General features: G+C 36.3%; 1 protein-coding gene across 2 annotated transcripts; it reads right to left on the bottom strand.

Moving 5' to 3' along the window:
• Positions 1 to 4,906: 4,906 nt before the first annotated feature.
• Positions 4,907 to 7,222, bottom strand: LOC114181115. 2 transcript variants are annotated; one of them, XM_028067468.1, is made up of 4 exons: positions 7,169 to 7,222; positions 6,198 to 6,390; positions 6,033 to 6,096; positions 4,907 to 5,558 (listed from the first exon to the last, which is right to left on the bottom strand). In XM_028067468.1, the coding sequence occupies exons 2-4, from the start codon at positions 6,356 to 6,358 to the stop codon at positions 5,265 to 5,267; spliced, it is 519 nt and encodes a 172-aa protein (XP_027923269.1). In that variant the 5' UTR covers positions 6,359 to 6,390; positions 7,169 to 7,222; the 3' UTR covers positions 4,907 to 5,264. The 2 variants fall into 2 exon arrangements, with proteins under 2 accessions (XP_027923269.1, XP_027923268.1); XM_028067467.1 differs by having other exon boundaries at positions 7,082 to 7,185.
• Positions 7,223 to 22,739: the final 15,517 nt, after the last annotated feature.

The following is a 22,739-nucleotide window of genomic DNA, read 5'->3' as shown; positions in this document are numbered from 1 at the left end:
TGTGGGATGGTTTTCAAGCCAAGCTTATCCACCACCCTTGGGCTAGCCATATTTACACAACTTCCACTATCTATAATGAAGAGACATATCTTGTCATTGATAAGGCACCCTCCATGGAAAATGTTTTGTCTTTGAGAAGGATCAAGTTCTTTAGGAACTTGCCCTAGTTGGAGCCTTACCATTAACAATCCACCTTCAAGGGGTTTTAGTCCTTTCAATTGAAGAAGAAGAAGGGGAAGAAGTACTTTTGGGAAAAGGATAAGAAAAATGTTCACTCTCAACATCATAATCGTTCTTTAAGATCATGGTCCTCTTGGCTGGGCCATTCAAAGTAATATGCTTATACCCTAAACATTTAAAACATTTAATGGAACTTAATCTTTGAGAAGTGGAAGGGTGAGTGTGACTACTTGGTGACTTACTTTTACTTTTATCATTAGAAACTCTAGTCGAATAACCCTTAGGTGGTGGTTTTTGTAGAGACTTGGAAGTTGTTCTTTCATCTTTTCTTTCGTTACCTTTTCGAGAGTAGTAATCATTGTAAGGAGTGTTCCTCTTGACCTCTTGTTTCTTTTTCAATTGATTTTCAACTTTTAAGGCCAAGTGGAAAACTTTGCTAAATGTGGAATACTTATACAATTCAACCACATCTTAATCTCCTTTTGAGACTCCTCACAAACCTTGCCAATTTTTCTTCTTCACTTTTATATTGGAGTCCTACCTTGAAAAGCATGGACTCCATCATCTTGTAATATTCTTCCACACACATGGACCCTTGTTGAAGCCTTTGGAGCTTCAAAAGAGTCTCCCTCTAATAGTAGGAAGGAATAAATCTAGCGTGCATTAAACTTTTAATGTCCATCAAAGATACCGCGAGTAGCCCTTGATTTGGATGTTTACAAACTTTATGACACAGTATTGACATACTTCAAAAATTTTATCACTACTAGATCAACTTGTTCTTTTTCCTTTACATGATATTTATTGAAAATTCGGTCAACTCTAGCTTCCCAATCAAGATAGATTTTGGGATCACCTTCACCATATAACTTAGGAATCTTTGGAGTTTCCTTCTTTTGTTATGGTTTGCACCTATAATTCTCCATTTTCCTAGTATCTCTTTCTTGCTCTTTAGCATGAAGTCCTTGGATGAACTCTTGGAATCTTGGTTCTCTTTGCTCCCTATCTTTTCTCAATTGTTCCATAAAGGTCCATATATGGTCTTTGTTTGGAGTATGTGTATTTGATGAACTTGCCATGATTCCTACAACAACACACTCAAAAAAAACCAAGACAAAAGAAGTTGTTAGTGACAATTGGTAACCAAACTCGAGACCGAGTATGGTCCAAAGAAATTCATCCAAGTGTTTAGATCACACTCCCAATGTAAATAAAGCAAGGCTACACTCAATATCCACCAAAAGGAGTGAAAGAAACTTTTAATTTTGTGAAACCTTTTCAAGATAAAACTTAAAGTTTTGGCAAACTACTCAAAGAAATTCAAGGGAAAACTACTAAGACAAAACAAGGAGTACCTAAAGACCAAGAAGAAATGAATTTAAAGATCAAGAAATTAAAAACCAAGAAAATTAAATTATTGAAAATGTAAACATATCTTCCACAAATTTAAGAACAAAACTAAGCGAAAATCTTCTAATCTTGAATTAATCTCGAATGTAAGGTTTAGTTAAGACAAGGAAGAAACTAATTTGTAAGGTTTAGTTTACAATTTTTCAACAAATGTACTCCAACTTCTAAAAATCGTAGAAAATTGCAGATGATTTCAAGTCCAAGAAATTATACATTAAATTTAAAGTCTTGGAATTGTAAAATATGATTTTCAATATAATGGAAATCATCCAAAAATGATATCTACAAAAAAAATTATGACCAAAAGAGTGAGTGAAGGTCATATGAGCTAAAAAACAAAATTAAACCAAATTTCATAGAACCCAATTTATTTCTAAAAAAAATGAAAATGAGATAAAAATAGGAAATAAAGCTTTTGGAAAGTGCAATCACTATACAATGGAGATATAAAAGTGTTTCTGTAATATGTGTTATCACTGACAACAACATTGTTATATAACTATCTAAGAAGCAAGTCTACCATGAAAGAACTAAGTACATTTATGTCAAATTTCATTTTATGAGAAATGAGATTGCTCGAGGATATATGAAGGTGACAAAGGTATGAACAAATCATACGTTTCCGAAAGTTATGCTTGATAGAAAGTTCTTTCATTGCTTGGATTAAATCTAACTGATTGGTGATTAAGCCTATAATGGCTTAGTGGTAGGGAGTGATTCTGACTAAGAAGATTTGTGTTGAACTAAGGTAGAAATTTATGAAGATTAACTTAGTAAAATCTTATTAAGGCTTCTAGAGTGTTTGATGCAACATGCAATTTGATACTTCAAGAGTGTCTAGTGGTACAAGGTGATTTGTTTGACTAGCTCATGCATCTTCTCAATGTGTTTGGCTTCATAGCATATGGTGGTTTCGAATAATCTACCCTACATAAGACTTGTAACTTCATTTGTTTGTAATGAAAGAATCAACTCTCTTGATGTTTTGAGCACAATTGTGGGAGCACTATTTAGATGGCTTCTCTAGTAGCTTAGCCATGACCTACAAAGTTAGTTATGACAATTATTTTTTATAAATAGTACCTTGTATCAATTTTAACCGACCATAATTTTAGAGTTCACTAACATAAATTTTGAGTTGTAATCTTTATTATTAATGAATTTCTAACTATGGATGTAGATTGAAGTTGGTTAACACTTTAATTGATCCATATTAATTTATTTTTTTGTTACTTGTCTTTGTTCACAATCTAGTTGATCTTTGTGTAAGCCTCTCTAATATTTTTTTTTATTCCTTATATACATCGTCCCCAAGTCAATCATTTTGAAGATAACGACCTTCCTTTATGATCAAGAACACCATATCTAAAATATGTAAGGAATTATGTGCCTACATATACACAACCATCTCTAACTTCTATAAGTTAGTTGATACACTTGCATCATTTCTTATTTCAAAACTTCAAGCGAAGTTACATGTTGCTTGTGTCAAGAAGAATGATGATGCACACAGAAAAGTTGTACAAAAGTTGAGTTTAAGGATAATCGACAAGTTGAAGCTCGAGCAAATGCTCAAGCCATTGAGGCAAAGGTCAAGGCTAATGTTAAAGTGGAAAAAAAAGGACTAGGAAATGTTGAAGTCCTGGATAAGACTCACGCAACACATGAAGCTCAAACCATTGCAACAATACCACTAGTACAACCAAATTGTGTCACAATACTAGTGCAACCAAATTATGTTACGTTGGAGCAAGTACAACTAATGTTAGAAACTAATGATGATGCATGCCAAATGGAGAATATGGTTGTTTTAGCAAATTCCTATTATACTCTTCTCAAATTCAAGAAATACAAAACAATAGGGGGAAAACATTTTTGGTGTGCAAGAACATTATTTTGCCATGCTTTTAGTGTTTCTTCTAAGAATGATGTATTTTTGCTCATTTTCTTCTATCTCATTCATACACTTGTAAATCCACGTAATCACAAAAAAAAAAATACTTTAGAAAAATAATTTTGAAAGTATTTTCATCCCTGTTTGAGTTTCATTCGTTTAAAATATTTGTCATTATTCTTTAATGCTTAATTCTTCTCTAAGAAACAAAATAGTAGGATTCATACAATTATAAATTTCAAAAGAAAAGGTAGATTCAATATTTGTAATAGGAGAAAATATTTGTAATTGAAAATAGATGAATGTTTTGGAATCGCGGTTTATAGGTTATTCTTCGACAATTTCACTAAAGGATCTAGAATCTTATTCTTTATTCTCCTTATCTTCTCTTTCTTTTTCTACCAAATATTTTTCTTTCAATACCTTCCTTTTTTTCCTTGTCTTTGATGGATAATTCATGTTTAAATAATTGTTTTTGTTCCTCAGACATTCAAATGTATCTCCTTTAGAGAAGTTGTATTTGTCAACTTATAACTCCTAAATTTGAATTGTCATTTTGAACTCACTTTGAGAAATATGTCAAGACGTAAAAAACAAATGTTAAAAAAAGAAAAAAACTAATGCAAGGAAAAAAATCGATCAATTCCTAAAAAGAAATTCCTCCCTCAAAGGTGTTCACTATTTGCACTCAACTCCTAGCATGAAAGAATTTCTATAAAAAAAGACGAATGATTTTTATTCTTAAAATTCTAAAAAATGATAATTGTATTTTATTTATACAAGATTCTCTATATACTAAGAAAACAAGTCTTAATCTTCTTTCAAACCAAGTCCTTGCTTCACTTTTCACATTCACATCACTTTGTATATTTAGACTTGAATGTAAAATGTAAGAGTTCATTTGTATAACAAACAATAAAAAACTAAACAAGTGATAGTAGATGTTTGTAAAATTATTCAACTGAATGATTTATTTTGCAATGAAGGAAAGGTTAATCAATTTATAAGATAAATAGCAGCTAAAACACATTCACTTCACCCCAGAAAAGAGTGATGTTGAAATTATAAAGGTCGTGTCACATTAAGAATATGGCAATGCTATGTTCCACAATGTGATTTTTTTATGTTCAATACCATGCATGAGAATGAAAAAATAATGTGTGATGCTCATGAACTCGGAACCATTGTCAACCATGATTGCTTTAACAGTTGCTTGAAATTGTGTGACCAAAATTAATGAAAGATTGCAATACATATGGAGAACCTGATTTGAACTATTGCATAATGAATATCCATGTGCCTTCTAAGACAATCCAAACATATCAATTCCAAGAGTATATGAAACAAAGCAAAGTTACTTTTCCTTCAATCACAATGACATTCACATTTCTCATTATAAATAACAAAATTGATACCATAAACTTGAACAAAGGTATAGAATTATTAACAATTCTCATTATAAATGCCTGTTTAATTGCATTAAGAACAATAAACAAGCTTTCAAATTTAGCTAAACATATTCACAAGGTTGATATCCAGAATCACCAACTCTCTATATACAGGACATTCTCGTGGTGATGACCTAAACAAAATTTAGAAAAACACTCAGATCCAACCTTATATTACAGAAAGAACAGCTCTCTTTACACATCAAACCCTCTCAAGAACACAAGGTTTGCTTCTTCAGCATTTTCCCTCAAAGATGTTCACCTTAGTTAAGTCAAGTCATTTTTATAAGCAGTCACTCATCTTCTTCTATGTACACTTCTCTGAATGGAGTTTAGGCAACAGTAGGGATCCTAGAATTCTGGCAATCCCTGTTGAGGCAATCAAATCCCTCAATTCTAACTGTGGACGGTTTAAGTCCGAAACTCATCCTAACAAACCCTGCTTTGCCAGAAGCCGAGGATGGAGAAAATAAACCTGATGGTGATGAAGTCGTAATCGATGGATCATGCTTTTCTCCAAATCGAACATCCTGGACCACGGGATTTGCAGCTCGAACAGGAGGAGATCCACAAAAAAATGGAGGAGATGAAGCTACCTGATTTGAAAACTCCTTCCCATAACTCTCCTGTGCATACCGCACACCAATTCATAAACCAAAGTTATCAGAATGAACAAAATGTCAATCTATGACCCATGGAATCTATCAGAAAGACCCCTCACAGAATAGCCAAGTTTTCTTGTAAGACTATATTCCTTTGAAGCCAAAACCATCGTACAAAGTTTCAAATCATGGTTTAAAATTTCAGTCACTATAGCTGTATGATTGCATCATTGACAACGCAAGATATTACAAACAAATTTAGCGGATGCAGATATAATTGTGATCAGGAAAAGTCCACAATCCTAAATATCACAACACAACCGAAGTCATGGTGGCAAACCAACTTTTAAAACCTTTATTTCAAGTACAACAAAAATTGTCTACCAAAAGAAATAAAACATGCATCACACCACAAATTCATACATTACTATGGTACTATCCTAATTGAAATTTGTCTTCCTAGGCCTAAAGAAAATTTTCATGAAGTTCATAGCTTACCTTCTTAAACATAATCTCTAGTAGCTCCGCCCCACCTTTTGAATCAGAACCCTCGGCCTGTTGACTTCAAGAAAAATTGAAACACACAAATCAATACCCAAAGGCTTCCAAAAAAGATTAATGTCATCAAAAATTAAAAGGGAAGAAATGAATTCTGATATTTACTTGAAATGCCATCTCAAGTGCCTCATAGGCATGTTAGATATAACCCCAACTCGGCGTGGCTTAGGGCAAACGACGGACTCCTTCTTATCAACGAAATTCACAGAGCCTCTCATCTCTTCACAGGCTGCAAAGGCGTTCTTTTGAAGACCATAACAGTTCATCTTCAAATCACCTTTATTTCAGAGTAGAACACCTATGCATCAAAATAATAAAACCATACTCAGAACATGTCAAAATTGAAAGTATGTTCTTAATCTATACAGCACAATTATTTTCAGAATATGTCTCTATCTCCCTATCTCTCTCTCTCACACACACACACGACGCACAACAACATATAACAAAATTAAACTCAGAAAATCTCAACATTGAGAACATGATCTTAAAAATTGTAACACTCATACCCTATTCAATAAAATTATTTTCATCTCTCTTTCTAGCACCGGTGCGGTGTTTTCTTATTTAAAAAATAAATAAAACCATCATCTTACAAAATTGTTACACTCCTGATCCAATATGCAAACAGATCCACTCAACCTAAACACAAAAAAAAAAAAAAGAAAGCCGCAACCCATTTCATTATTTTTCAGTTTTCCTAAACACAACAATCAATTTTTCACAAATTACCAACAGATCTGAGCTCAAATATGAAAAATTTCCAAATTTTTGTCCGGCTCAAAGACACCCATCATGACAAACCCTCCCAGAAAACCAACCTTTAGCTCAAATTACGCAATGCATCAATTTTCAACAAAAAAACAAACAAAACACCCAGGCCAAAAACCCAAAAGAGGGACTCAATACAAATATATAAACAACACATTTTTCAACATAAAAAGAAACTATTTTCAGATCTAGAACAAAGTGCATGAAAAAGAGGAAACCTGGAAGAGAAATGAAGGGAAGTGGTAGATAGGAGAAAGGAGAAGAAGAGGAACTAAGCAGCTGGAATGCATTTATAGTGAAGATACCTGTTGTTCGGTTTTGGGAGGTCACACGACGTCGTTGTTTATCATTCCATTCCCACGTTTTAACTATGCCAATTGCTTTTGCTTCTTTTTCATTCTTATTTCAAATCTTCTAACTACCAATTTCACTTCATTTCAAATCTTAATTTAGTTTGTTATTGTTATTACATTGAATTGGGTTTCAATGTTTTTTATTATTCTTATTTTTCATTCAATAATCTCTTATTAACATGTTATTAAAAAATTACTTAAATTCTTATTAAGCATTTGAATATGCAATATTTATATATCATTTTTATACTATAATTATAATTTAGAATATTGATATAATTTATGTTTTAATATGCCAAAAAGAATGATTTTATTTAAAAAGTTATTAAATGTGTTTTATATTCTTAAAGTTATTAGTTATAATATGTTAAAAACTAAATATAATATAGACAAATCAATTGTTGATCTTTCTTATTATATTCTCGATAAAAAAACAATTTCTTTTATTTAGATTAAATGGACCAACCTAAGTTAGAGACTATTTTATGTACAAAATTGTAACAAATGTTTCCTTTGAAATACGAGTTTATTTCTAATAAAGCTAGTTTGACCTACAAGTAAAAAAAAAATTCCATATAAACACAGAAAATCTCAAAAAGATTTTACTTTATCTCAAAACAACAAAATATATATTGAACAATTTCACACAGAGAAAAAATTATAATTATATATTTTCCAAACCTAAGATATGTGTATTGATGGAGAAGTGTATTGAATTTGTTTGAGTTCATACATCAATCAGCGTAAAATTATTCAGTTCAATTAAATATTGGTTTCAAATTTTAGTCATAGATATAATGATGTTGAAGATTAGTTTGGTTTTTTATAATGACCTTTTTTTTTTCTCTGAACTTGTACCATGTAAGTTGTATAAATGATCTCTAAATAAATATAGAAAGAAAAAACAGAAAAATATATGTTAGTTATAAAATATTATTTAAAGACCAATAAAAACAATATTTGAATATTAAAGATTATATATATATATATATATATATATATATATATATATATATATATATATATATATATATATATATCAAAAGTTAACTATTTAATTAACACTGAATGTGCTTTATAAGTTTGATATTGCGTTTAAATTTTATTATAATTAAAATTGATAAATATTTTTTAATAATAATACTATTAGAAAAAAAAAACACTTACCCCATATTTCCTCTAATTTTTCGAAGTAATTTTTCAACCTTTTCTTAAATAGATTATGAGAGTTAGAAGGTGAGTACAAATTATTTCTAATAGATCATAACTTTATTTTTAGTATACTACTTTTCTTTAAATTTTACTATTTTTTCCTTCTTTCCTTGTGATTTCTATATTTTTATACGTGAGTGTTCTAAAATTTCATAGTTTTAATCAGCTTATAAATTATCATTAGCTCAATTGGTCAATTGGGTCAAACTTTCTATTATTATTTTATTTGATTAGTTAGAGTTTCTTTAAAATTGTGAATGTTTTGGTAATATTTCATTGTTTTACATAATTGTTATTACTTTAGGAACCAAAAACTACCAAATAAATAGTTGAACTACAATATTGTATATGTTTTGAACAAATTTTTTTTTTAACTTGAGATTGTATATTAAAATTTGAAAGATTGAATTATGAGTTGGACATGACTTCAAAGAAGTGTTGAGTTATTTTTGTTTGATTTAGGTGTTATAAATGTATATGTTGATTAATAGATAAAATTGTGAGTTTGCATTTATTGTTTATAATTTGCTAATTTAGTGTTTTTTTTATCTACACATGTTCTTTTAATATTGGATGTTCCTGCAGAAGAACAAATAAAATGAGTTAGGCACAAACGTCACCTTACCATGTAGTCCACTATCTCCTTAGTTGGCCTCTCCCCGGTTGATACATGTCAGCTTGAACCCAGGAGGGGTTACCTGCAGAAGAGTCTCTGAAGCTCAAGTAAGTCAAAGCTCTCAGAAGGTCAAATCAGTGATTAATGAATGCGTACCTTTAATTATTGGGGTTCACGCGTATTTATAGAGCATTAATGATGTCTGATTACCTCATGGGTCGGGCCTTAACTTGGGCTCTAGCTTGGGCTGTGAGTGGGCCTGGGCCCTAACCCAGGCCCTCAAAACTTATTGAACACGGGGGCTTCCATTTTTACTAAGTTTATTGGAGTGGTCGACCTGGGCTTTAATCTTACCGGGTCTGTTGAGGTAGTCGGTCTAGGCCGAGTACTTGACTGCTTTGTATGTATTGTTTACTTGTTTGGTTGAGTTTGGCTAGGTATGGTACACCAGTCCCCCAACCTTGTCCGATACGAGTTGTCGGTTAAGGGTGATATGTGTTGGTATGATAGCGGAACCGTCCAGGTGTGATACACCAGTCCCCCAGCCTTTAAGTGTGATGAACAGTGTTAAGGCTAGGAAAGTGGTATTCATCTGAAGGTAGGTGAAGGGGTGTCAGGGTCAAATCAAGAAGTTTTGCGCCGTCGTTTTTAAAAGTTATATCTTTCGCAATGATGGTGTCGACTGGTCTGGTGTATTGTTTTGGCGGGAAGGGGTTTTCGTCGTTTGGGATCCTGGACTATAAATATAGGCTTCAAAACGTGTGAGGGGTTACTTGGTTCATTTGCGAGAGTCTTGAATTCAGAGATCTTGTGCGCATCATACTGTCCGACTAGTTCCCAAATTCAGCCGACATCTTCCCGTAAACACGAAAACAGGTATGTCTAGTAGTGATAGTATATCGTTATCTACGTCTAGTAGTAGTGAGAGTACGGAGTCAGAGAGAAGTAGGGGTAGACAATTTGACGAAGAGGCTACAAGTTCTGGGGGCATGATAAGTGGAATTCCAATGGAGACGGTGAGGGAGGTTCGAGAAGATCCCCCCGAAGAGTTGGCAAAAAGCAATTGGCCGGCAAAAGGCGGCTATTGGTGGGCGGCTGCCGACGTCTGCAACTAATCATCTTTGTTCCGGTGGTCTCGTCTACTGAACTCCTGGTTAAACTACACACCTGTCATTTCCAAGAGCGTCAGTAGGGACATCGTTTCCCTGGAGAGAGTTAGTGCTATCGACCAGGTATGTCATGGACAGGAGGGTACCACCGAGAAGTTTTTCTACATGTATATGTGCCATTTTTCTCAACTTCATGTGCGGTTACCATTAGATGGTTTCACTATGGACGTATTGCGGGCACTGAATGTGGCACCTACGCAGTTGCATCCGAATAGTTGGGCCTACTTGCAAGCTTTCCGCATCTTGTGCCAATCCTTATATTTGGAGCCCACTCCTTACGCTTTCTTATATTTTAACGACACCAGACCCCGCCGGCCGGCTACTTGGCTATCTTTGATAAGTCGCCCCAGTATCAGCAGTCTTTCAAGCATTTCAAGGACGGGTACTTCAAGGTTGTCATTAAAGACGGAGGCAAAGCTCATTTTTTGAACGCAGATGGGAGTACTAAATTCCCTTTTAGTTGGACAAGCAATCCTTCTCGGTATAAGGACATGGGGTTGGATGAGTTGTCGGCTGGTGATAAGGAGGTGGTGGAGATCTTGTTGAATTTTGTTGATAAGTTGCCCACTAAGGGCCTAGTTAGAGTTTATAATTCGGTGCATCCGATAATAGATATCGAAGGTATCTGTTTATTACTTAAACTGTGTTAATAATTCTAAGTTGTTTTGATCCGAGTTGCAATGTATTATTGTAGGGCATATGGCGCAATCTGGAAAGAAAAACTTGGTGCTTTTCCATTCGCTGAGGAAGGAGATGGCTGCTAAGGCCAAGGTAGCTGGGAAGACTGGCGTTCCCAACTTGCAGGAGTCTGTGGTGGAGGTGCATGTGCACGGCGGGACGAAGAGGAAGGCTGAGTTGCCGGCTCGACATGGGAAGGGAAAAGACGTGAAGAAAGTAAGGGCAGCCTTGCTCGGAACGGGGTTGACTAGCGGAGCAGGGTCGGCCAGTGGGGAGAAAGGGCCGAAATTTGGTTTGATTGAATTGCCGGAAATATCTGTGAGGAAGGTATTTCAATTACCCTCCCAGATACCATTGTAAATTCTATTGACGACATGGATGCGGACCATATTGTGAGGACAATGGTCGAGTTTGGAAGCAAGGCTTTAGTGTTGAGCCAACGTGTGGGGTCTCTATACAAGAAGGAAGTGAAGGAGGGGGTCCGGGAAAAGGTGGAGGAGTTGCAGAGGAAGGTTGACAAGCTGGAGGAGGAAAAGGCTGCGTTGGAGAAGGCGAAGGAGACTTGGGATGCGGAGAGAAAGAGGTTGGCGACATGGAGGGTCCGTTGCTTGGATTCTGAGGAAAAATTGAATAAGAGAATAGGAGAATTGGAAGAGGACTATGATGACTTGAAGGATAAGTATGATGGAGCTGTTGGTGAGCTCGATGATCTGAAGAATAGCATCATACAGGAACACATCAACGATTTTAAGAAAGGATTACGCCAAGCGGCATTTTTCCATGGGGAGGTGGATGTTACGGACGTGAAGTTTGATGTCAACAAGGATGTTATTGATGGGAGGCTTGTGAATGAAGATGAAGGCAGTGCTGGTGAGGAAGCGAAAGTGAGGGTGGAGGACAAAGCGGCTGAAGAGGTTATTGGGGCGGTCTATGCTGGAGAGGTGGCAGTTGACGCGGCAGAATAGGACTTTAACTTTATTGATTTGAAAATATTTGAGCTTATGTCTGTAATAACCGGTACATTATGCTACGTTGGTATACTTTTCGTTTGTGTTTAATGCGATTAATGTTCTGTATGTTATCGTGTATGCTGGGTTTTGATAATATGTGGTGTATGTGTGTCGCGATGGGTTGTATGTTAAGGGTGTTCGACCCAGGCCGCTTACTTGGGGTAAGGGTAGGGAACTAAAACAAATTAACCACGAGTAAAGGGTGTTCGACCCAAGCCGCTTACTTAGGGTAAGGGTGGGGAACTTAAACGAATTAACCACGAGTAAAGGGTGTTCGACCCAGGCCGCTTACTTGGGGTAAGGGTGGGGAACTTAAACGAATTAACCACGAGTAAAGGGTGTTCGACCCAGGCTGCTTACTTGGGGTAAGGGTGGGGAACTTAAACAAATTAACCACGAGTAAAGGGTGTTTGACCCAGACCGCTTACTTGGGGTAAGGGTGGGGAACTTAAACAAATTAACCACGAGTAAAGGGTGTTCGACCCAGGCCGCTTACTTGGAGTAAGGGTGGGGAACTTAAACGAATTAACCACGAGTAAAGGGTGTTCGACCCAGGCCGCTTACTTGGGGTAAGGGTGGGGAACTTAAACAAATTAACCACGAGTAAAGGGTGTTTGACCCAGGCCGCTTACTTGGGGTAAGGGTGGGGAACTTAAACAAATTAACCACAAGTCGACCCAGGCCGCTTACTTGGGGTAAGGGTGGGGAACTTAAACGAATTAATCAGAAAACACACAGGAAAGTCGTATAGTTGGGAACCCTTCTTTTTATTTATTGAATAGGGGTGCCTCGTTAAAACCTCCCTGGCCAAAACCCTCCTTAGGGAAAAAAGACCAGGTGAGGAAAAAGAGTACACCCGGGGTTACAAGTATTGGTTCGATTACAATATACATTCAGCTAAAGTAGAACTTGAGGTGGGATACATTCCAAGTGTTGGGAATCTCTTCCCCAGATAAGTGTTCTAGGCGATAAGCTCCTCCTCCTGCATCTTTGCGTATGCGGTACGGGTTGTCCCAATTGGCGGAGAACTTGTCATCCTTCTTTTTAGCACTGCTGGCCATTCGCCATACTAGGTCCCCGACGACGAATGATCGTGGGCATAGATTTGCATTATATTTCCTGGCAGCTCGTTGTTTGGCAGCTAAATTGCATATCTAGGCTTTTTCTCTGAGTTCGGTTAGAAGGTCGAGATGTAAGGCCATGTTTTGGTGATTGTGGGTTGGGTCGTACAGTTCTCGGCGTAGGGATGGTTCGCCAATTTCTACTGGTATCATGGCGTCTGCGTCGTAGACTAGGCTGAACGGGGATTCGTTTGTTGATGATTGAGGGGTGCATCTGTAAGCCCATAATACTTCTATTAATTCTTTGGACCATCGGCCTTTGGCGGTATCCAATCTCTTGCGTAGCTCTACGAGGATAACTTTATTTGCCGCCTCTGCTTGTCCATTGGTTTGTGGATGTTCTACAGAACTTGTGATGTGCTTGATGCCTAGGCCAGTGTAGAATTTGGCTAACTCTTTGTCAATAAATTGTCGGCCATTGTTTGTGATGATGGTATGTGGCACACCGTATCTGCATATAATGTCCTTCCACACAAATTGTTGAACTTACTGGGCCATGATGGTAGTTAGCGGCTTGGCTTCTATCCATTTAGTGAAGTAATCGACGGCCACAATTAGGAATTTTACCTGCCCCTTGCCGGGTGAAAAGGGGCCGAGAATGTCCATTCTCCACTTAGCGAATTGCCATGGGGATAGTATGTGGTGTAGTTGCTCTTGTTTCTGGTGAATAAGGTTGCCATGTTTCTGACATGGTTTGCATTTTCTGACATAATCCTGGCAATTTGCTTCTATGGTCGGCTAGAAATATCTGGCTCTAAGAACTCTAGTAGCCATGGTGGGTGCGTCGGAATGATAACCACAAATTCCTTCGTGTAGTTCTTTGATAATATATTGCGCTTGCTCTGCCGTGACACACTTAAGGAGGGATTGACCATATCCGCGTTTGTAGAGGTCATCACCTATCATGGTGTACTTGGCGGCCTTAGCCAGCCAAGTTTTGTCCGCATCTAGGGGGGTTGCCGGTTTTGAGGTACTGGATGTAGGGGGTGGTCCAGTTTTGGCTTTGGGAGGGGGTGACGTTGTTAGCTGGGGTGTGGGTTAAATTTTGACAAGTGTGTGTGATGGAAGGCGTGGATAGTGTTTGCTGTAGTAAGGATCGGTGACGATTTTTTAGCTTGGTGCTGGCCAATTTGGAGAGAATATCGGCCCTGATGTTGTCGGTCCTTGGTATGCGGACTTGTTCGAAAGCGGATTGAATGATTGCACGGACCAGATGGTAATACTGTAGAAGGATGGGGTCTTTGATCTGGAACTCGTCATTTAGATGGCCTACAGTGAGCTTGGAGTCAGTTTTGCACGTTAATCTCTTGACGCCTACCTCACGAGCTAGGGAAAGGCCGACGAGGATGGCTTCGTATTCGACTTGGTTATTTGACGTTTTGAAGGCAAAGTGAAGGGATTTTTCAATGAGGATGTCGTTGGGGCCTTCTAAGACGATGCCGGCTCCGACACCCCTTGGATTTGAGGAACCATCTACATGAAGCGTCCACTGGTGCTCTATAGGTGTTTGTTGTAGGTCGTTGACGAAGTCTAAGAGACATTGGGCTTTGATGGGGCCGTGGGGTTCATAGCGGATGTTGAATTCTGACAGTTCGACGACCCATGATGACATGCGTCTGGCTAGATCTGGTTTTTGTAATATTTTTTGGATTGGGTAGTCAGTTTTGATGGTTATGGTGTGGTTTTGGAAATATGGGCGTAGGCGGCGTGCTGCGTGGACCAAAGATAGGGCCAACTTTTCTACCATCTGATATCTGGTTTCAGGATCTTGCAACGTTCTGCTCACAAAATATACAGGATGCTACATGCCTTCTATTTCTTGGACAAGCGCGGTACTGACGGTATAATCGGTGGCTGTGATGTATACAAGCAGGGGTTGATGGGTGCCCGGCTTGTGGAGTATAGGTGGAGAGGTTAGGGTTGTTTTTAGTTTTTGGAAAATTTGTTCACAATCATCAGTCCACGTGAACCAGGTGGATTTCTTTAGGAGTTGGATTATGGGTTGGGTTTGTTCTGCTAGTTTGGGTAGGAAGCGGGAAATGGCTGTGAAACGACCAATGAGACGTTGGACTTCCTTAATAGTAGTGGGGCTGCGCATTTCGATGATGGCCTTGCATTTTTTAGGGTTGGCCTCTATGCCGCATTGGTTTAACATAAAACCAAGGAATTTACCCCGGTCAACGCCGAATACACACTTGTCAGGGTTGAGGCGAAGGTTGTATTGGCGTAGTGCGGAGGAGACTGCTGACAGGTCCTCGGCATGTTGGCGATGACTTGGGGACTTGACAACCATATCGTCGACGTATACTTCGACATAGTGTCCCATTAGGTGGCTGAAAAACCTTGTCCATCAACCGTTGGTAAGTTGCTCTAGCGTTTTTGAGGCCAAAGGGCATGACCCTATAGAAGTAATTAGCATCGTCCGTGATGAAGGCGATTTTGTGCATATCTGATGCGGCCATGGGAATATGGTTATATCCAGAATATGCATCCAAAAAACTAAGCACCTTGTTCCCTACCGCACTGTCCACGAGTCGATCAATGTTGGGTAAGGGGTAAGCGTCACGAGGGCAAGCCTTGTTTAGGTCCGTGTAATCTATGCACATCTGCCATTTGCCATTGGCTTTCTTCACCAAGACAACGTTAGAAAGCCAATTGTTGGTATCGCGCAGCGGAATGTTTGAGCGTGCGGACAAAACCAAGAGGGGGGTGAATTGGTTTTTAAATAATAAAATTAATACTTTAAAATTTTTCCAAAATTTATCAAGTAGATCAATAAATAATTTCTTTATAACAAAATAATGGATGAAATAAAGAGATAGAGAAGAAGATTGAACACAAGTATTTATACTGGTTCGGATCAAAAGACCCTACGTCCAGTTGTTAATCTCTTAAAAACGAGATTAACTAAATCACTAACAAGTAACAGATTTACAATCAGATATTTAGAGTGTAAGGAAAGAAAACACCTCTCTTGAATCTCACAAGAGATGAACACCTTTCTCTGAATCACACAAAGAACCTTGACCTTAGCTTTCCTAGCAACAGCAGCAGCACTCAATCTCCTAGAACACCTCTCAGGAAAAGTTATCGCTCTACCCACACTAGGTTTTTCAAAGCTTCAATTGAGAACACTCAGAGAACTCTCTTGCAGTCACAGCACTAGCACTCTAGCTTCTCAAAAAGGTAATTGAGAGGTAACTCTGAAGTTCCTTAAATAGGGGTTCCAAAAATTAGGTCAAAAAGCTGAACAGTCGCACCCAACTGACCAGGATAATCGATTATCACTAGTGATAATCGATTATTCTAGTGTGGTTTATGGAAAACAAATTTTTGGGCAGATAATCGATTATCAGAAGTAATAATCGATTATTCCAGTGCTTTCTTGAAAAAATTTGTTCAGCTCAGGATAATCGATTATTCCAAGTGATAATCGATTATCATTTTGATATTTCGAGAAATACTAGAATTTTCTTGTACAATACTGCTTCTAACTTAATCCAATTACATTTTACACAATAGCTTTAAACATAATAACATGTAGTCTTCATATTGTCTTCCAGATGGCTTTCAGGCTTCTTTTATCATCATCAAAATCTTGCTTCAGCATTTAGACTTGTATTGCTTTTGCCACAATCTCCCCCTTTTTGATGATGATCAAAACAATATGTTTAAAGTATCTGCAATCAAAATATCTTACAAGGAGATTTGTTAGTAGCATTGTTTGGTTTAAATGTTTAAACTTTTTCTCCCCCTGTTTTGATCATATGAAAAAGGTTTTAACAAAGAAGCTCCCCCTCAATTTGGCATAGGTAAAGAATAACAAGACAAATATTCTTATAGTAAAAATAAAACTGGAAAACATATTACAATTGCAAATAATGAGACAATGATGTAGACTGTTAAAAGTCTTGACTCATGTCATCATCATCCTCATATTTATCAAATTTATGTTCTAAGTTTGAGATCCTAGAATCTAATCCTCTAATTAAGCCAGTGACTTCTTCATGTCTGTGAGTGGAGAGAAGAAAGAATTCTTCAAGCCTCTGATTGAGATTTAAAATGTGATCCTCTAAAGAAGAGGATGAGCCACCAACACCACTGGATGATCCAATATGTGTGTCAACAGGAGGAATAGGAGTAGTGGGAGGATTTTCTTCTTCTTCATTGTCCGAAGAAGGCATATCATCCTTGTGAATGTAGGTATTCCCAAAAGGAATAAATTTCATCTGCTTCAAGGAGTTTTCTGCAATTTTGTATGCGGCAATTGTCTTATGAGACTGTTCATCAGAGACATTTACCCCTTTATACTCACAAATACGAGAGATGAGCAAAGAATACGGAAGAGGATATTGAGGCAATCGTTTGGCTTTTAGCATGGTGTCAAGAATGATGCTTGGCCAATAGATGGGGATGTGGTTGAGCATGGCATATATTATCATAAGATCGGCTTCGCTGCACTGAGCGTGATTTGTACCACGTGGACATAGAATCCAAACAATGAGATAGTGAAGTAGACGCTCATTGATTTTGAGAGGTCCAGCAAGTAATTGACGGCCAATTTCTTGATCTGGGCGTCGCATAAAGGATCTATATGCAAGAATTCTGTTGAACCCTTCTATGCCAGCTGTGAGAATGGGAGATGTGCCATCATGAATGGGAAATTGTGCAACATTTTCCCAAATATCATCATCTAAAATGATGTCGATACCTTTCACTTTTGTGAACCCAACTCCATCTCTGAATTTGTAGTTGAAATAAAAGGCTCGAACCAAATCTGGATAGTAAGTGCCTTGCATCTCTGTGAAGAATTTCACACCTTGTTCAGCCAGAAAGTTTTGAATGGTGAAATGGCGATTTACAAACCATTGAGACTGGATGAATTTTGGAGTGATGAGGGGTTTGTCTTTCCATAGTGTGATGAATTCAGAACGTCTTTCTTCATCCGAAATCCATCCTTCAATGGAGGCTGTTCATGGTGCATTTGAGGGATGAGAGGCATGAGATGCAGTCCTTCTGCGTGTAGGAATTTTTCTGCGAGAGGATTCAGCCATGGTTTAGGTAAAAGAGAGAAGCCTTTGAGAGTTTTGTGAGAAAATGAGAAAAGGAGAGGGTCTTGAGTGTTGATGGAGAGAAAAGAGTGTTCTGGTGACAAAAATGGCAAATATTTATAGAGAGAAGACTTCAACGACCATATACACCTGATTTGATGAAAATCTAGCCGTTGCAACGGCTATTTTTTGAAATTTGTTGGTCCAACGACGTGTAATAATCGATTATTCTAAGATGATAATCGATTATTGGTTCATAAACTTGGCAAAATATGAAGTCTGACGAGCTGATAATCGATTATCCTAAGTGATAATCGATTATTCCAGTGAGTTTTGATTTTTGGCTCAGAATTAAGGATAATCGATTATGGCCTTGAATAATCGATTATTATGAAGTGTTTTTGAATTTTTAGGAAGAGATTTTAAGGATAATCGATTATTACCCAAAATAATCGATTATTCCAGTATGTTTTGAGATTTTTGAAGAGAGTCTGATAATCGATTATTGACACTTGTAATCGATTATTTACGCTATTTTTCGGATTTCTTAAAGATTGTGAATTTTTAGCATTTAAGAGATCTCTAATATGCCTAAGTCTCTTCTTAGTTCATAAAATCTATCTTTAGCTAAAGGTTTTGTAAAGATATCAGCTAATTGATGCTTTGTATCTACATATTCTATTTCACAATTTCCTTTATTAATGTGATCTCTTAGGAAATGATGTCTTATTTCAATATGTTTTGTCCTAGAGTGCATTATGGGATTTTTGGTTAAATTAATAGCACTAGTGTTATCACATTTCAGAGGTATGTGATTTAAAAAGATATTATAGTCTTCTAGTTGTTGTTTCATCCAAAGAATTTGAGCACAACAATTTCCAGCTGCTATGTATTCAGCCTCTGTAGTTGATAAAGCCACACAAGCTTGTTTCTTTGAATGCCAAGAGACTAATGAACTACCTAAGAGGTGACAAGTACCACTGGTACTTTTTCTATCTATTTTACAGCCACCATAATCAGCATCTGAATAACCTATCAAATTAGGAGACGCTCCTGAAGGATACCATAGTCCAAAACATGCAGTACCTTTTAAGTATTTTAAAATTCTTTTTACTGCAGTAAGATGTGATTCTTTTGGATTGGCTTGAAAACGAGCACACACACATACTGATTGCATAATGTCAGGCCTACTAGCAGTAAGATACAACAGAGAACCTATCATGCCTCTAAACATAGTTTGATTTACCTCTATTCCTGATTCATCTTTATCTAAGTAGCAGGAGGTTCCCATAGGAGTACTTGCTTCCTTAGCAGTATCCATTCCAAATTTCTTAAGTACTTCTTTGCAGTACTTAGATTGAGAAATGAAAGTTCCATTTTCCATTTGCTTAATTTGAAGACCCAAAAAGAATGTCAACTCTCCCATCATTGACATTTCAAACTCTGCCTGCATTATGCTTGCAAAGCCTTTACATAGTGAACTATCAGTAGATCCAAATATTATGTCATCTACATAAATCTGAACTAGCAAAATATGTTTATTTACTCTTTTGATAAATAGAGTTAAATCAATTTTACCTCTTTCAAAATCATTTTCTAACAAAAATGTACTTAATCGTTCATACCAAGATCTAGGTGCTTGTTTTAATCCATACAATGCTTTCTTTAATTTATAAATGTGATTAGGAAACTTATAGTCTTCAAAGCCAGGTGGTTGTTCAACATACACATTTTCTTTTATAAATCCATTTAAGAAAGCACTTTTGACATCCATCTGATATAGTTTGAATTTCATGAGAGAAGCATAAGCAAGAAGTAAGCGTATAGCTTCTAACCTGGCAACTGGAGCATAAGTCTCATCATAGTCTATACCTTCTTCTTGTCTGTATCCTTTTGCTACAAGTCTGGCTTTGTTTTTAGTGATGTTTCCATCCTCATCCAGCTTGTTTCTGAACACCCACTTTGTTCCTATTACTTGGTATGAAACATCCTTAGGAATGAGTTCCCAAACTTCATTCCTTTCAAATTGATTCAGCTCTTCTTGCATTGCAATGCACCATTGATCATCTTGAAGAGCTTCGTCTACACTTTTGGGTTCAATCTGTGAAACAAAAGCAACAATCATACAGAAATTTGACATATTTCTAGTAACAACTCCCTTTGATATATCTCCAATGACATTTTCAAGAGATAATCCTCTAGGTGATTTCCAGCTTTTGGCAAGATCTTCAGGTTCAGTCAGCGGATTTTCATTTAGATACATCTCATCAAGGGCTTCTTTGAAATAATCTTCATCACCTGCATTTGTTTTATTTGACTCAAGAGGGTTCTCCTCAAGGTCCACAATTTCATCAAAAACAACATGCACAGATTCTTCCATATTCAAGGTTCTTCTATTAAAAATCCTATAGGCTTTACTAGTTAATGAATAACCTAAGAAAATAGCTTCATCAGCTTTAGAATCAAATTTACCCAAATTTTCTTTTCCGTTATTCAGAACAAAGCATTTGCATCCAAATATTTTTAAATGTGCTACATTAGGTTTTCTTCCTTTAAACAATTCATAGGGGGTAACTTTTAAAATTGGTCTAATGAGCATTCTATTTAGTACATAACAAGCAGTGCTCACAGCATCAGCCCAAAAATATTTAGGCACATCATATTCGTTCAACATGGTGCGAGCTAATTCTTCTAAAGATCTATTTTTCCTTTCTACAACTCCATTTTGTTGAGGAGTTCTAGGTGCAGAAAAATTATGCATAATTCCGTTTTCTTCACAAAAGTTTTCAAATAATTCATTTTGAAATTCTCCACCATGGTCGCTTCTTAAAACTTTAATTTTCAAATCTTTTTCATTTTGAACAGCTTTTGCAAATTTTTTAAAAGCTTTGAATGCCTCACTTTTTAGTGTGAGAAAGAAAGTCCATGTATATCGTGAGTAATCATCAACAATAACAAGAGCATAATAGTTTCCTCCAAAGCTTTTTGTCCTTGAAGGGCCAAATAAATCCATATGCAAAAGTTCTAACGGTTTTGATGTAGAAATTACATTTTTTGAATGAAATGAAGATTTTACTTGTTTTCCTTTTTGACATGCATCACATAGTTTATCTTTTTCAAACTTTATTTTTGGTAATCCAATTACTAATTCTTTGGAAATTAGTTTGTTTAATTGTTGCATGTTAATATGAGCAGCTCGTTTATGCCATAACCAAGGATTTTCTTCTTTAACAACCAAACAAGTTATATCACTAGATGATGCAGTATCAAGATCAATCAAGTAAATATTATTGTGTCTCATACCTTTTAATGCTACTTCTTTGGAGTCCTTTTGATGAATAGTGCAGTAGTCACTCTCAAATATTACTTTGAGTCCTTTATCACATAGTTGGCTTATACTGAGAAGATTGTGTTTTAGTCCTTCCACATACAGTACATCCTTGATCTCCAAAGTATTTCCTCCACCTACATCACCCGTTCCAAGTATCTTTCCTTTGTTGTTATCCCCATAAGTGACAAATCCTTGTTCCTTCTTTTTAAAGTTCTTAAACTTCTTTTTATCTCCAGTCATGTGTCTTGAACAACCACTGTCAAGATAGCACATTGATCTTCTGGATTTAGAAGTCATCTGCAAAATAAGGAAACAATTCATTTAGGTCCCCAACAACTTGTTTGGGTCCTTGGGGTTAGAAAAAAATATCTATTTATGAACAGGTACCCAAATATATTTTTTATTAGGAACACCAAGATGTTTGATATTGCATTTGTTTGAAGTATGACCCTTTTTCATGCAATAAAAACATGTAGTAGTACATGCATATGTATCTCTAGAATGATATGTTCCTTTTTCTACCCAAACTCTACGAGTTCTTTTAGTTTTACTTTTAAAACTATGATTATGAGCATGCTTGGTTTTATTTGGATTTTTCTTGAGATTAACCTTTTCACAGTTTTTATTTTCTAAGGCATCTTCAAGATGTTTTTCTAGAATACATATATCAAACATGTAACTTTTACATGATGCACATTCAATAGTTTCTTTTTCTTTATTTTCTAAAATTAAAATTTTACTTTTCAAAAATTCTTCTTCTTCAAGAGATTTTTCAAATTTACTTTGTAAATCTTTAAAATCAGATTTCAGTTTTCTATGAGCAGTATCCAATTTACTAGATTTAATAAGCAATTGTTGAAAAGCGTCATACAAATCATCATAATCATTTTCGGGGCAAGAAGAGTTTACCTCACTATCAGTATCATCATGATTTGCCATCAGACATAAATTTGCTTCTTCATTTTCAGAATCACTGGAATTTGATGAACTTGAGGCATTGTCTTCCCAAGCTATATATGCTTTCTTTTTGAAGAATTTTCTACCCTTCTTTTCTTCACTTTTCTTTGAATTTGGGCAGTCAACTTTGACGTGTCCAGATTCTCCACATCCATAACATTTGAAATTTGAGGATGATCCTTGATTATCCTTCTTGTTGCTCTTGAATTGATTTTTACCTTTGGCCTTCATGAATTTTGTAAACTTCTTAATCATGAGACTCAGATTTTCATCATCATCTGAATCTTCTTCTTCCTTTTGTCGTTTGCTTTTAACCACTTCGGTTTTAAAGGCTATGTTCTTCTTTCTTCCAATATCTTCTTCATCATTTAATCTGCC

The sequence above is a fragment of the Vigna unguiculata genome, chromosome 4 (genome assembly GCF_004118075.2).
Source record: "Vigna unguiculata cultivar IT97K-499-35 chromosome 4, ASM411807v1, whole genome shotgun sequence".
NCBI lineage: Eukaryota > Viridiplantae > Streptophyta > Magnoliopsida > Fabales > Fabaceae > Vigna > Vigna unguiculata.
Note: the sequence above shows the minus strand (reverse complement) of the source record. Positions and strands in the feature narration are given on the sequence as shown.